Source organism: Conger conger, chromosome 8, assembly GCF_963514075.1.
Source record: "Conger conger chromosome 8, fConCon1.1, whole genome shotgun sequence".
Classification (NCBI taxonomy): domain Eukaryota; kingdom Metazoa; phylum Chordata; class Actinopteri; order Anguilliformes; family Congridae; genus Conger; species Conger conger.
In genome coordinates, this window is record NC_083767.1 from 47,717,662 (window position 1) to 47,733,470 (window position 15,809).

Below are 15,809 nucleotides of genomic sequence, written 5' to 3' on the forward strand. Positions count from 1 at the left end.
ATGCACAATCAGAGACGGAAAACAGCGCAGCTCCATTATCAAGACCATTCCACAGCTTTACAGCTCTGTATCGCTCAGAGCGAAGCGTTTAGTGCCTGTATTATCTGCCTGTGCTTTCTCACCACTTCTCATCACACAGCCACGGTCTGCTGAAGCCTTTAAATACCGTGGAACGGAGTCCTTCGCACCTACAATCGAGGCAGCTTCTGTTGCACATTCATAAATAAGACTGTCACCTAAGCTTCTGGCTGCTAATAGGGCTGCTAAAACTTTTTTTGCTTTTTTTTCATTGCAAACTGGAGTTTGTTATTATTTGGATGAATGTAACGCTAGATCTTGGAACACCATTCAAAAGTGAACAGGAGGTAATAATGTAATGTAATGTAATGTAATGCAAATTACTATGAGTCAGCAGCCAATTGTACAACATGGTTTGACAGGCTCACAGAGATACTGGAGGCAGGGTCATTGTCGTCAATGCCATTTGGTTGGGATTTCTTTGATGTTTCGGGGGTTTCTTTCATCCTTGGGTAAGGGGGAAAGTGCAATGGCTCGAGGAGACTCAGCAACATGCCATTCAGGTACAGTCAGTCAAGTACACTCACATTTTGCACCATTGCATATTTTGCATTATTGAAAATACTGTATAATAAATTCACTTTAAGATACACATTGTATCCTTGAAGGCTACACAAGCCAGCACGCCTGAACCACACTACCGGTGGGAAGAGGCTGTAGTTCCTTATTTGCAGTCCTTCCATGTACAAATGTTAGCACAGAGAAAAGGTTAAACATTATGTTGAAGTCAGATAAATGAGATAACATTAAAATAAACCCGGTCTGGTTGCACTAGGTAAGACTACACGCATTCCTTCCCTGCTCAGATACGTCTGCTGTTCGGTGTCTGGGGGGATTCTTACAATGTCACCAGTGTTCTTCTTCAGTTTGATCTCATTCCTCTGTGTTGGTTGAGTTCTACCTGGGGATCTAATGCTGTAACGTCTATTTCTCTGTGGGAAATACTGCAGTGCATGGATGAATGTGACATGTAGAGCGAATGAGATTAGCCTCAATGCCAAGAAGAGCTTTAAAAGATTGGTGAAATAAATTGGTTCCTGTTAGATTCTTCTGATATGGAAATGTTCCGAATAAAGCAATACAAGAGTGGAGATGAAATCTATTAAATAGACACAATTTTCTCCACAGCCAAATAATGTCTTTAATGTTTGTCCAGTTCGTTTTGCAGACACTTTCTGATTGTTTTGGGCACAGCTGCTTGGATGGTGCTGGGGTGCGGAGGCAGTTTCACCTTTGGGGGGGGGGGTCACATTAGCATTTGCTGTAAAGTTGATGCGGACAACAAATGCATGTCTTATTAAAAATGTATGCCCCCAACTTCCTAGACAAAAGTTGTTTCTCTGTGCTAGGCTATCGTCTACATCTCTCGTTCAGAGCCAAAGAATATGCGAAAGGCCTGCCAAGTCTGCTTTCTGTGGTTATTTATTATTTTATTAGAAAGGGCTTTTTTGTGTACAAGTAGGTCATTCACTTTCAATGTGTTCATACAACTTGGCGTGGGCCAGACACAGCAATTGTTTACAGCTGTTAAGTGCTCATTTGTGCTTCATCCTGTGGAAATCAATTAATACTGAGTGGGGCAGATTATGACATAGTCAGTATCAAGGAGGACAAACGAACTGCAGCCGTTCCATTGATTTCCTCATTTGGATCCCGCTGCTGATGCAGGGGGTTGTAATCAAACTCCCTGGCTGTTCTTAAAATGGCCGCACTCAAAGAGGAAGGACCACGCGCACTTTAAAAGTCCAGCAGAGGCGAACACGCTCATTACTGCCATGCAATGATTGGCATGATAACCCAGACTGGGTTCTCCTCACCCACTCCTTCTACTTCTCTCTCTCGGTTAGGAATGTCATTCAGAATTAATTGCTATTGATGATTGAGGCTCTGTATACTTCATTTCTCATCATCAGGCAGCCGTTTCTTCTTTTCAAAGCGAAGAGGAGGGAGATTCATTCAGACACAAAGTCCCTGTTCTATTTTGATTTGTTTCTACCCCCCAAGCTATGGGGCCAGAGTGGCCACAGATCTCTGGAGACCCTGGGATTTAACGGAGAGGACATGGTATTGTACCTTCAGCAAAACTCAGGCTGCAGTGTACTATAATGGAGCTGGGCTTGGAAAGAGTCTCAGCTTAGGACTGCCGTTGTACCCTTTGAGAAGCAGTACTTAACACAAATAGCTTCTGTATGAATCCAGCATAATCATGTGTGTCCGCTAAAGGCTTGGACTGTAAGGCATTTAATTGAGCTTTGTTGAGAGCTACTGCATGTTGCAGCAATTAAAAAAACGTACTGTACATGATCTTGGATGTCCATGGTCAAGGTTGAGAAAGAGAATCGCTCCTGGTTGTAAGGACGATTGTTGAACAGAAAGGATAATGTACTTTTAGTAAGTTTGCACTAAATGGTTTTGATGTGATTAGAAGGGTTGACATGAAGAGTTTGTTTGGACAAAATCACTGAAAGGATAGTATAATACTGAGTTTCATCTGCAGCCTTCAGACCATTTACATATATCTTTAAATACTTTCCCTGGTTTTCTACCCAATTTGGAATGTACTATCAAATCAGAAGACTGCAAACCAGCATGTGAATTGCTCTGAAAAAAAATAATGTCTGCACTGTTCTTATGGTTCCACAGTTAGAAAATCAGGCCCCTAGACATGAGTCAGACAAAAACACTTAATGGGCAACTCAACAGGCGGACTTGCAGGTGTCATATCGACCAACAGGGGCCACTAATTAGTGGTGAGACACTGAAACCCTGGCTGGTTGAATCCCTCCCATCACTGACAACCCTAGAGCCAACTGTGCATCACTGCCTATCACTAGCACGGTCTGCATTTCATACCAGGCCAAGGGACCCATCAGTGCATTGAAAGGGATGGTACACGTTCGGGATTTTCTCATATTATTTCCGTTTTAATGTCTGTTATGGGCCAGGATGCCTTTGTGTACAAAGAGTTTAGTAGTTTTATTTTAGAAATGTCTGACAACCTGCCAGCCTTATAATGGCTGGCAAAGGGGCTTTCACAGATTTGTCTTTTAATGCGAGAAAATAAACTTCATGCAACTCAAAAGCAGCTTGTCCAATGGTGTTATGTTTCCAGTGCCTGTATTAATGAACACATTATTTTATAGTGCTTTCACAATTATAAACAGAAATATCCATCCTTATATCTGGCTGTTTCTTCTTTCCTTGTGCACAGTGTCCTCAGGTTGCATGTCCCATATAAGATAGTTCCAAGCAAAATAAGATTAAAAATGATGTTTTTAAAAAATAAGAAAGCCCCAGTAGTTGCATTATAAAGTTGCGATAAACTTCTGCAAGTATCTGAAATATCCTTCATTGCACACAAAAACTGCCTGGGTCAATCAAAGTCATACAAATAAATTCAACATAATAACTACAACTCCAGGAAGTTAACTATATTTTTATCCAGATGAGCCAGACAGTAGGGCCTGATAATTTTGTAAGTCAGTTTTGAAACCAGAACACTCTTCTGCCCTCTGTTAACTTCATCCTGAAAAGTAGAAGACCTCAGCATACAACACTTAGAAACACTTCTGAACACTTAACATGATGCAGAAACTTGCAGTATATCATGTGTAACAGCTAATTGCACTTGATGAACATAACGGGCCGTTTTATCTGCCAAGCCTTTTACAGCCCATGAGTAAAGCTCACATTATGAATTCTTCATACCATACAAAGCTAGAACTGCATAATTTATCCACTTGGCAGAGGGCTTTATCAAGGGTGACTACACAGCTTACAGTTTGCATTTTGACCTTTTCTATTTTGTAAATTTCTATTCCAGTGAAAATACCTATTTCAATTAAATAAAGTACCAATACCTTGCTTGAGGGCACTAATTTCAGCACCCTACTTCAAATTTAAACTGTCCACTTTCTGGTTTCTAGGTCAGTTCCCTCAGCAATATGACACACTGTCGCACAAGGTAAGTATCGTTTCTGAGTGTACATGACATGGAGCCACTACGTCCATACCGTATGCGTGGATCTGGCTTTAATCTGTCCATCTCTACATACTCACAGACCTGCTTACAGCCACGGCAGCGATTTTCTGAGGCTCTCCTGTGGCATTTATGACAGCGTAGCCTGTGGGCAGATATTAGCACAGCGTTGTTAGCACCGCTGCACCGCCAGACTCAGCCCGGGGGAGACATATGTTGTGGCATCATGTCTCACGTGCCTTACAGAATCCGCCAGGCCCGTACAGCCAATCAGGGCACGGAGGCAGGCCCCCGGGCAGCGTTGACGAGCTGACGATCAGTGAAGAGTCAGGAAAACATCAAACTTAATGGAGCACGGACTCCTCCGGGGGGGCATAAGGCATGAACCCCTCTGACTTCCTGTCCCGCCCCTTTAACAATGCCTCAGGCTGTTTATTCATTGGTTCCAGAGACCGCATGTGTCACGGAACGGGGTAAGGGAGGGGGGGGGGGTCTGCTATGGGTTCAAGAGCCTGAGGCAATGTGGAGGGCTGCCCTTCCTTTCTGACATATTTTCAGAACCGCCATTATTAATACCACTGGGAATACAAAAAAGTGGGGAGAAAAGTCTTAAATCACTTCCTAATATTGCGGCTCATGTTTGTGCATCAGCATTTCGAATAGTCTTCAGTCTCCACACAGGCAGTAATGGGAGAGGTGACCAAACTGTAATACAACGCAGAAATCTATGCAGCGTCAAACACCATTAATCCTCTGGCCAGACACCTGAGTTTCACTTACACGAGCACTCCCGTACGTTTACTGTGCGGATTTAGTTGATTTGCCAGCTGAGCACTGCCTGTCAGCTTAATGCTTCTTATTAGAGAGCCTGACTCTCAGAGCAGAACTAATATGCACGGGCGCATACATACATGTCTGCACGCACACTCAAGACACACACATGCAAGATGGCCAGAGCTTCCGCTGATTGTCTCGACGTGTGATCACTCTGCAGACATTGACAGGGCCAGAAGGAAATTCCCATCCAGCTCCTCTTGTTGAGCCAATAAACCTCAGGCTGAAAACTCTCAGGCTCATAATAGAATACTCAAACCGGCACCTGGCACCACTCTGGTGGAGAGCTATATGCAGCAAATACCTGGGATGACCATGGCAAAATCAAACCGCTTTCAAAGCGCGCATCTCGCCGTAGGAGATTCATAATAAGGGGAGGGTGATGCACGCCATTTTGAAGAGCCACAACAAATTTATCCCCCATCGCTTCAGGTCCTCTCTCAGAGGAATACTAAATCTTGTTTTATCTCCCCATTGTGAAATCTGTCTACGGTTTCCCAATTAAAGTCCCCCAAAAGCTTTGGAGGACTGCACTTATGGCAACAGCAGGCCCTTATAATGGACAGCACAAACCCTCATTAGAGGAGTATTGGATGTGTTAAGCTAAATGATGTGTAACTCATTGGGAGGCCCTGAGGGTAAGGCTGCACTCTGCATTAAGACTCATAAGCGCGATGATTTACTCTCTCCGTTCCAGGGAACACAAAGTTCCCTCTCGCCGGATCATAGCGCTTCCTCCTTGTTTGTGACAGGAAGCGTCGCTTTAGCGTCACGCTGTCACGACTTGATGCTTTCCACAGGAAAAAATAATCACCGTGCGCCGTCGTGCAGTATGTGGCGCTGACGGAGGCATCCATCGGCGCCGGATCATTCCGGCTGCGCGGCTGGGGGCAGATAAAGCGTGGGGGGGGGCGCAGCGAGGAGAAACAACGGAGCTGTAATTATTATCATTACGTCAAGTTGCCATATCGGAACAATAACAGTCACTTCAGATAAAAGCTAGGGACAATTCTCCTGCAGCATCTATGTACTCATTTCCCACGAGCGCACTGAGACTCACACCTACAGTACAGTATCGTCCTATAAAGAGGTGTCTTCCTCTCACTCTGATACAGTTTATATACACTGAGCAGCAGCTCAATAACATTTTGGAATGTATAAAATGTATCAAAAGTGCTGTCGTATAAAAAGTGCCATCATTTCTGCATAATGAAACCGAAATATATAACAAGTAATATGTACACACACACACACACACACACACATATACACACACAGGCATACATCTTTAACATACCACTGAATGTTCTGGAACTGGCTGGACCAGACAGGGAGAGCATACTGTATGTATTGTATGATACATAGTACCATAGTACTGTATGTGTTGCTTTGGCAATATGACTGCTGTTGTCCTGCCAATAAAGCAAATTGAAATTGAGAGCTGGGCACAAAGTATCTAGCAACTGACCATACTGTTTGCATGACATGTTCAGCCTTTCCCATGATATGAGGTCAAACTCGTCTCGCATTCCAGCACTCCGGCACCACACAACAAAGCTGCCAAAAACTGTCTGTAAGCCAGCAAAGAAAAATGCCTTTTTCTAATTGGTCTAATCCTGAAGCTCACTCTCTCCTCACCCCCACCCCTCTCTCTCTCTATCTCCTCTCTCTCACCTCTCCACCTCTCTCTCTCTCTCTTAGCTGGTACGATACAGATTTCTCCTTTCTGACAACTTCCAATGAGATTAAACCCTGCTACAGACAGATAAAAATCTCCTCCGTCACCCCATCTGGATCTGCTGGGCTTTATTCGCAGGCCACGTGAATCCCCGACCGGCTCAGTGACGCACTGCAACCTGCGTTTGGGAGTCCCCCGGGTGGCCTGGCCATATGCCCTCACAGCTGACTGTAAAAGACGGACTTGCATGGATCTTTCCTTTGACTCATGGGGAGCCAGTTCATCTGGTTTAAAAGTGAAACGCTGAGACGGAGCCAGAAATTCAACGTTCGACTCGTTTCACATAATTCAAAGTCCCCTCGTGACAATATCATCCCCCTCTGCTTGTTTTGGTTTACTTCTACAGAGATGAAGTAACGAGGTGCAATGAATTCCCGACACTGGAACCTTTCCAAATGTGGCAGGTTTTCACTGTGAGAGTACTCCCAGAGTGAAGGCATGCTTTAAACTGACAACTGTGGATACACCACACAACAGTCTATAATGTGTCTTTCTCATCTCTGAGGCTTCTCGTGACATGCCAGCAGTGTTACCTGTGCATTTCTTGGGGCTGCCGGGTCGTTTGCCATGAGAGCCTAGCTTGCAGACAAAATTCTCCTCCCAAAACTCGGCGAACCAGACATTTCTCCTGTTGTTGGAAAGGGACCGGCTCCGGAAGTATCTGTCGAAGGCTGCAGGAGGTGGTGGTGGTGGGAGGGGGGGAAAGAAGACGGGGGGTGTTTGGGAAGGAGGTCGTGTTTGCTGACAAAGCACACACATGGCTAAACTCTCACATTCACAGTAGGAACAAACGTTTTAATTCAAACTAACCCCACGCCCCGAAACATGAAACATTAATCTATTCCTGTTCTTTGATTACACAGTTATCAAAAGAGCTTGAGACCAGCCACAGTACGATCTTGCTTGCCTGCCTACATGCTTATGTTCGCACATGGTGCGGAACCAAGGGTGTGGGAGGAGGGGAAGGGATGGTAGCACATAGGTCTGAGTCACACAGCCCTGTCCACTGCAGCACCTCCTTCCTATACTCAACACTGGAGGCTCTTCAGCATACATCAAGACATGGGTCTCCTTTAAATGCTGAAGCCTTGATCTTAGGTAGAGGGGGTGAGGCGGTTTCCTAGATACTCTATGTTCTGCTAGGGTAAATCTAGCCTGGTTCACCAGTCCATGCAGTACAACATAATCACCACATCTTGAGAGGTAAGCTGAAGTACATTGGCTGAGGAGGCCATTTTCTAATTCTCTCACTGTACTCCAATGTCACTGGATAAGAATTTCAATTAATGTGCTGATTGGCACATAATTGCATCTGTGACAAGCATGTGACAAGGCATCTTAGTGTATATATACTTCCTTGGATTTATCCTGGAGTATTGATCGCCCTAATAGAGAGACATACTCTACATTTACATTTACATTTTCTCTACATACTCTTGGTCACACACTAGCAATGGCTAAGAGGCAAACAGACTGGTTCAGTCTCTGAAAATGTCAGAAATAGGGCATAGTTTAACTAGCCTGCAATATTACCTCCAAATTTATTTGAAATATGTTTTGCGAAAGACCTCAATCCTGGAACTCCCTCGCTAACATTATTATGGCATCTTCGTCAGTGATGCATTGTGTCCGTACCATCCACAGATGCCCTTTTGGGCAAGATAGTGACAGCACCCTCTGCCACCCTCTCCTGTTGGATCACTGGGGAGATCTTGGAACCCCAGCTGTCTGAGCCTACCCACAGGAAGTGACCCGTCTGATTGTTCCGCCTGGCAGCGTCCAGGATTCGCCTGCAGTGGAGACACAATATCATGCTGGTGAGGACTACCACTCCACCCACACACACACACACACACAGAGGGACAGAGAGAGAGAGAGAGAGAGAGAACAGCACACTGGTCAGGAGCATTCAACTACCACTCCACCCACACACACACACAAACACAAAGAGAGAGAGAGAGAGAGAGAGAGATAACCACCCCTCCCTCCAGATGCAAAGAGACAGTGCACAATCACATTATACTCCTTTCCCACTGCACAGCTAGCTGGCTTAGGCCAAACTCCATATTTGTTTTCCAAGGCCTTTCTTTCCAGCCCAACAGCAGTACTGAGGTTGGACAAGGGGAAACTGCACTGTTACACAGCACTGCATCTCTCAGCGTCGGTCCAAAAAACCAGGGAGAGAAAGAAGAGTTCTGCCATTGCTGATCGCAGCAAAATATCAACATCTGAGAAGAGAAGATGTGGAATCCATTTTTTCCACCCCTTGCCTTAGACCGAAGGAAAAGGAAAATAAAAATGCCTATCTCAGCAGAATGGTCTGAAGTCAGTGTGAAGTCCTCCACAACAGCTCTGATTGGACGGTGCTAAGGAAATGTAATTGTGCAACATTTGAGGCTTGATTTGGCTCCAGTTCAAGCTAGATTGGCTCCAGTTCTGGAGTGGAAAAGGGTTTATAAACGGTGTTATAAGGCATGCAGCACAAATTGGCTACAGTGCCCATTTGTATCTGAATTTGGTGGACAGTGAACAGGAATTGTAGTGGTACGTCTGCCCTAGAAATCTAACCTCAAAGCTGCTCTGTTGTTTTCCCCAACACTGGTTTATTTTTTCACGAAGTTATTATTCTTTAAACAAATTCTGCTCACGACACATTTCGTTTGAGATTTGGGAATTCTGTTAATTGGATATTGGCAAGTACCTCTAAGTGAAATAATAATAAATAACTAAATAATACGCAATGAAAGAATATAAGACACTTGCCAAATCACCCCAGAGCCAATCTGAACATTATTTGTATCCACTAAGAGTGGCTGTTGATTAACTGATAGGGAATTAAAAATGTGCTCTTGATTTGAAGGCATGAGGAAGCAATGAAGGAGACTTCTCACACACAGTTCTGTCTGAGAAGCACATGCACACACACACAGTTCTGTCTGAGAAGCACATGCACACACACACACACACACACACAGTTCTGCCTGAGAAGCACATGCACACACACACACACACACACACACACACACACAGTTCTGTCTGAAGCACATGCACACACACACAGTTCTGTCTGAGAAGCACATGCACACGCACACACACACACACACACACACACACACACACACACACAGTTCTGTCTGAGAAGCACATGCACACACACACAGTTCTGTCTGAGAAGCACATGCGCACACACACACACAGTTCTGTCTGAGAAGCACATGCACACACATACACACATACACTGACACACACAGTTCTGTCTGAGAAGCACATGCACACACACACAGTTCTGTCTGAGAAGCACATGCACACACACACACAGTTCTGTCTGAGAAACATACACACAAACACACAGTTCTGTCTGAGAAACACACGCACACCACACACACCTGATGTCATCTTCATTTGCAAACATGATCACAGCGCGGGCATTGGAGGTCTCCAGCAGCCGTAGGATTATCTTGTCAAACTCTCCTGGTTTTGGCTCCCTGGGGACTTTCAGAGACTGTGCAATACACACGCCACCTGCAGAATGAGAGGGAGAGGGGGAGAGAGAGAGTGAGAGAAAGTGGAAAGTGAGAGAGAGAGAGAGAGAGAGAGAGAGAGAGAGAGAGTGAGTTACTGTCTGACTGCTTCTTTCATCATCACACTTGGGGAATAGGGATGAAGAGCCAAGAAATGGATCAGACAGAGCTTGCCGCCTCCATCCTCTGAAAGGATTTGGATTTAAATTACATTTGATAGCACAGCCTCGCCCAACCAACGGTGTGCAGAACCACATTGTGACCTCCAGACCATTCATTAGCTTATTTCCTTTAAATTCATCATCACTGAATTATTCATTTTTTTATCATTGTTATTATGATCAAAAGAAAAGATGCCCAAAAGTAGGGCGATTTAGATGTCACGGAAGGTTATTTATAAAACATTACATACTAAGTACCTTAACTAAAGGTACATCAGACATTAATCTTGTGGGATTTGAAACAAGGACTTTCTTTCTAAAGTCTAATTCCTTAAAAACCACTTCACCGCACAGCCACCATTACCCATGGGATAGTGTGCAATATATGGTTTGTGATGAGACAGCTGCACTGGCTGTAGAAGAACAGCATTACAAGGCAAATTAAAATAAACATGATTACATAAGCCATGCTGGGCAAACAGAGCAATCTCTAATACCAGGCGTAATAGTTCCATCATTTTCAAAGCTCTGAATTAGATTATTAAGACTGCATTCTGAGGTAAATTATGATCTTCCTCTTGAATCCAATCTCTCTTTGTTACAGACCATTTAATGAACATCTGCACTATCTTTGGCTCACTATCTGTTACCACACTTTATCAGCCAAGTAATCTTTAAATACCACTGTCCCAAAGCCAACTAGCAATTATTCCAAATTAATATCCTTTCAAGGATAATCGCCATTCTTATCAGCTGCTATGCACTTTTATTCTGACTGGACTTCTTCATTACTGTTACATTTGTCAATGCTGAAATGATATTACACTTTACATTGTGATTTGGGCTTCTTGAGGCACTGGCATCAATCACCATTTTGCGGCTGGTGTCAGTAACGAGCGCTCCAAAATAAAGACGAACGCATCCCTACAGAAAAGCTTAATAACATTACAGAGGGTGAAATATGCCTTGTTAACACAAGTGGCAAACTAAATCCAGAGTAATCTTACAGCTCGTTGGATTCAATTTTTAGCCTGTGCCTCAATTTGCAAAGTTGCTATGCAGGTGCTGCCCAAAAAAAAAGGGAGTGTTTCTCCTTTCTTTTTTTTTTACATGGATTTACACTAATTTGACCAATATTGCTTTCATGTCCTGCAAAAAGCAGTCAAAACATAAGATGAAGAACAAATAGGTTGGGCCAGTTCCCTGCACAGTGAAATGTGTGCTTTTAATTACACTTATTTTGCTAATACATATTCAGATTTATTTTCACATTTTAGCTACACAGAGCTCAACTACAAGATGCGACTACTAATCCACCCTCCTGCCCCCAATTTTTAATGATGAAACAAACGTTAATGTTCTGAGAAATGAGACCAAAATAAATCAAAGCAAATGTAAATGAATATTCATGGTTTCATTTTCAAAACAGAGGCTCTTTTCAGCTATTTTTGGTTTAATAAGAACACACATATTAACATTTTTTAAGCATAATTCAACCAGACAGATTTCCACAAACATGAACAATTTTATTGGATTAGCGCAAGGCAGGCGTGTTTGCAAGGAACATGTCTGACTTGGATCCTGCCTTGAGGAGTCTCAGGCCAGACAGCCCATCTGGCCAGCAGCAGAAAGGAATGGAGAGCACTACTGCCCCTGGAGGTGGGATCAGTAATGGCAGGACTATGGAGGAATGGGAAACCAACATTACTGAAATGGCAGAGAGCATGGTTGAGTGGCCTTTTAAATGGGTCATGAGAAAAAGGTCATAAAAATAGTGCGACCCAGAATGCTATTTGAAAGAATAGACACTACATCTCCCATTTTTAAATGGGTCCCCATTGCATTACGTTTTTTTCCCAACACTAGTGCGAGGGAACCAGGCCACCTGAGCCCTATCTTTGATAAGGGCCTTAATTTTGTATCTGTCCATCTAATCTGCTGTGAATATATGTGCTGATAGAGGTGTGTTTCTGTGGCTGTAAAGGTAAAGCTGTTGACTCACCAACTTTTTCTTAGCATCTGCCCCTTGAACAAATAGGGGCAGGCGCCTCAATTAGTTGTTCAATTACCCGTTCTGGGCCACATCGAACAACTAATTGCCCTTAATCAATAAAGTTGAATACCTGCCGGAATTACTCATTTGTTAAATGGCTTCAAGTGAATGCCAGTAACTGACACAAGAACTATGTCAATGTATCCATCTGGTAAAAGAGGCCAGCTTACAACAGCTCATTCATGTGACAATGAACCGAACAATGACCGCTGTGGCAGACCTTCTGTCAAACCCAGAACCGCATTCAGTCAACCTGATTATGTCACACTGACAGATCCAAGACGGATGATTTTGGCTCACAACAAAGGATTCTTCTACAATTTGGAAAGTTTGTCTGCAATTGCAGAATCGTGGCTAAGCTAAATAACAGTAATGTATTTTTAAATGTATATTTTATTATTTAACTAGGAAATATAAACTAAAATACATTGAAAGAATTAGTGTTTTCAGCTAAATTCTGTCATTCAGCATTTATTTCTAGCATCGCTAAATAGGTTTTAGGGTCTAACATATTCCAAATCAATTGGATGTCCTCTTGCCTATATTTGATTGGATTTGCCAAAGACTTCAAAGTCTCAGTCTTTCCTGCATGGTACAGATGTTATCGCATTCTACAAATGTGGTAAATGCACATAGCAGGTAACAAGCCAATTTAATTACAAGCTGAATTAAATGCCATTAACTCACAGATTCCGAATTGTCTCATACACTGTAATTAAATGATACAGTCTAACTCAGCAGGGTCGACTGGAGTCCTCTTACCTTGATTGGTCCATTAAATTCTTTATTATTTAATGATCAGTATTTTAATAAACATAATTCATCTGAAGTGAACTGCTGTGCTCATTGAGAAAGAACCATATGATATGGGAACAGTAGGCATGCATTTCTCAGAATTGTACATACAGTATATACACTCAGTGAGCAATTTATTAGGTAATATTTAATCATGTGGCAGCAACTAAATGCATAAAAGCATGCAGACGTGGTCAAGAAGTTCAGCTGTTCAGACCAAATGTTAGAATGGGGAAGAAATGTTATTTAAGTGACTTCGACCATGGAATGATTGTTGGTGCCAGACAAGGTGTTTTGAGTATCTCAGAAACTGCTGATCTCCTGTGATTTTCACGCATAAGAGTTTCTAGAGTTTGCAAAGAATGGTGTGGAAAAACAAAAAACATTGAGTGAGTAGCAGTTCTGCAGGAAACAATATATTATTAATGAGAGAAGTCAGAGTAGAATGGCCAGACTGGTCGAAGCTGACATGAAGGCAAATAACCACACCTTACAATACATCTCTGAACACACAACGCATCAAACCTAAGTGGATAGGTTACAGCAAAGAAAAGCCTAGAATCAAGACTGGATACTGAAAGCTCTCTTATACCTGCACTAAGGAAGCGACTTTCTGAGAAATCTGCACTTCTCTTATACCTGCACTAAGGAAGCATTACTGAGAAATCTGAAAAGTATACTTTCAAACCATTAAAATTTTCCTTGCTACTAATTTCACAGTTCATTACATGTTTATTGCCTGCTTTCCATCTGTTTACCATTTTAAAAAAACTCACATTTAATTTAGATATGTAATTCAACTTAAATACTGATGTTTTCTCACTGTATAAACAGGCCCTTTGGCCATAATAACAATTCATTACAAATTCATTACAATGTAATTGAACACTTACAGAGCAAAAGCATGTGAAGACACTTTTTCCACAAAATTAAAAGCATTAAAAAAATTATACAAAAATGTCCTCAAGCAGCAGAGGAGTAAGTCACTTGGCAATTACAAATTCTACATTTGTAAAATTTAATTTCAATTAAAGACTAAATTTTATAAAACAATATACTAAATAAATAATACATCATTATTTATATAATTAAACCTGCAAGCAGGGTTGAAGGGGGCAAAGTAATCCAGCAGGGCAGGGTCGCCATGAAAATTTGATCGGATCATGTTAAAAGTGTGGCTGTAAGCACTATTTTATGTCAATTGACCAAATATTTGATGTAACTGAGATATGAGCTCACGTCCTGTTTAAGTTGTTTGACTTTGATTTGGCTGTAATGCATGAATGTCTTCAAAAGTCACAAATCCATCTGATAACTTATGTAAAGCTTGATCCAAAGATCTATGCCAAATCTAATTTTTGGATCTCCCGAAGTATCACCTGACATACGAATCACTTCTGTTAAGGGAAACACATCAACACTGATGAGGCAAAAAGTTGTTTTCTCTTATTGTAGCGCCCCTCAGTGGTCAAATGACACCCCATCCTTAGTCCATATACCAACTTTTGTGAGGCTTGGTTCAAAGATCATCTGTGCTAAATTTATGAACTTTTTGGCCTGTAAAATTTTTTTCAACCTTTTTGGTAAAATGCAATATGGTACCTGCAAGACTTAGGTTCATAAGAAAAGTTGCCATGTCTCGGACAGAATTTTTGCTTTTTTAAGCAATCACTAGTTATTAGCCAACATGCATTTTTGTTTATTGCAGCACCCCCAGTGGTCAAATGATGGAAATGATAGAAATTCCTGTTTGGTGATCTTGGGATCTCCCAAGATACAACCACACATAAGAATTACTTTTTTAAAGCAAACACATCAACAGTTATTGGGCAAAACACATTTTTATTTATAGCGGCACCCCCAGTGGTCAAATGTCTCATATTTTTTGCACATGCTTGGGAAAGGGTACTAAATCTAAGTTTACACCAAGTTTGATTTTGATACATCAAAATGTTGCTGAAATATGAGCTAGCTTCCTGTTTGGCGACTTCGCCAGCCAATTTCAATTGGCTGTGGCAGACGAACTCAAAGAAGAAAATCCATCTGATTTGGTCTGAACATCATCTGTGCCAAAGATTGGATAAAATTTGTGGCCTGTGAATTTTTATTTTTACTTTTTCAGAAAATCCAATATAGCAGAAAATCCAAGTCAATGGGTGCTTTGAATTCTGCTTGATTCAAGGAATTCAATGGTACCTTGTCTTTGAAAACCAGGCATATGGCACAAAACGTACATGCTTAAACGTACCTCCAACTTTGACTCGTTGGTGGCACTAGAGCACTCAAGGTGGAAACATGAATCTTGGTGAAAGGAATCATGGGACTGTCAGTGTCAGTGTGACAAATTTCTAAACTTTTTACCATAAGGTTCTAGGGGCTGCCATAGACACCCTAGCAAGAAGAAAATGATGATGATGATGATGATGAATAGTAAGAAAAGGTAGAAACACACTGTGTGCCTACACAGCTTCAGTGCTAGGCTAGGAATTACTTTATCATTTCTTATGATTACCAACTGTTGTTCTATGTCAATCAATAATGTGACAATGAATAAGAAGCTTCTTATTAACTTCCCCTGAAGCACGTGAGAAAGTATTTCTTATGAGTAGGGGAGTGAGGGGGTGCTCTGTTGACACCTCATGTCTCATCT

General features: G+C 42.2%; 1 protein-coding gene and 1 long non-coding RNA gene across 3 annotated transcripts in view; one reads left to right on the top strand and one right to left on the bottom strand.

Annotated features, from left to right (window-relative positions):
* Window positions 1-8,829, top strand: part of LOC133134828 (uncharacterized) — a 37,583-nt gene extending 28,754 nt beyond the window's left edge. The window contains exons 2-3 of the long non-coding RNA XR_009709353.1: window positions 8,274-8,446; window positions 8,710-8,829. This is a non-coding gene — a long non-coding RNA (uncharacterized LOC133134828). The remainder of the gene's footprint in view (window positions 1-8,273; window positions 8,447-8,709) is intronic.
* The window catches only part of LOC133134827 (metabotropic glutamate receptor 8), a 165,698-nt gene that overhangs the window by 51,060 nt on the left and 98,829 nt on the right, over window positions 1-15,809 (bottom strand). For both annotated transcript variants that reach the window (XM_061251293.1, XM_061251294.1), the window contains exons 3-5: window positions 10,016-10,151; window positions 8,265-8,419; window positions 7,163-7,300 (exon numbers count right to left, since the gene is read on the bottom strand). In XM_061251293.1, coding sequence (XP_061107277.1) covers window positions 7,163-7,300; window positions 8,265-8,419; window positions 10,016-10,151 — 429 coding nt within the window. The remainder of the gene's footprint in view (window positions 1-7,162; window positions 7,301-8,264; window positions 8,420-10,015; window positions 10,152-15,809) is intronic.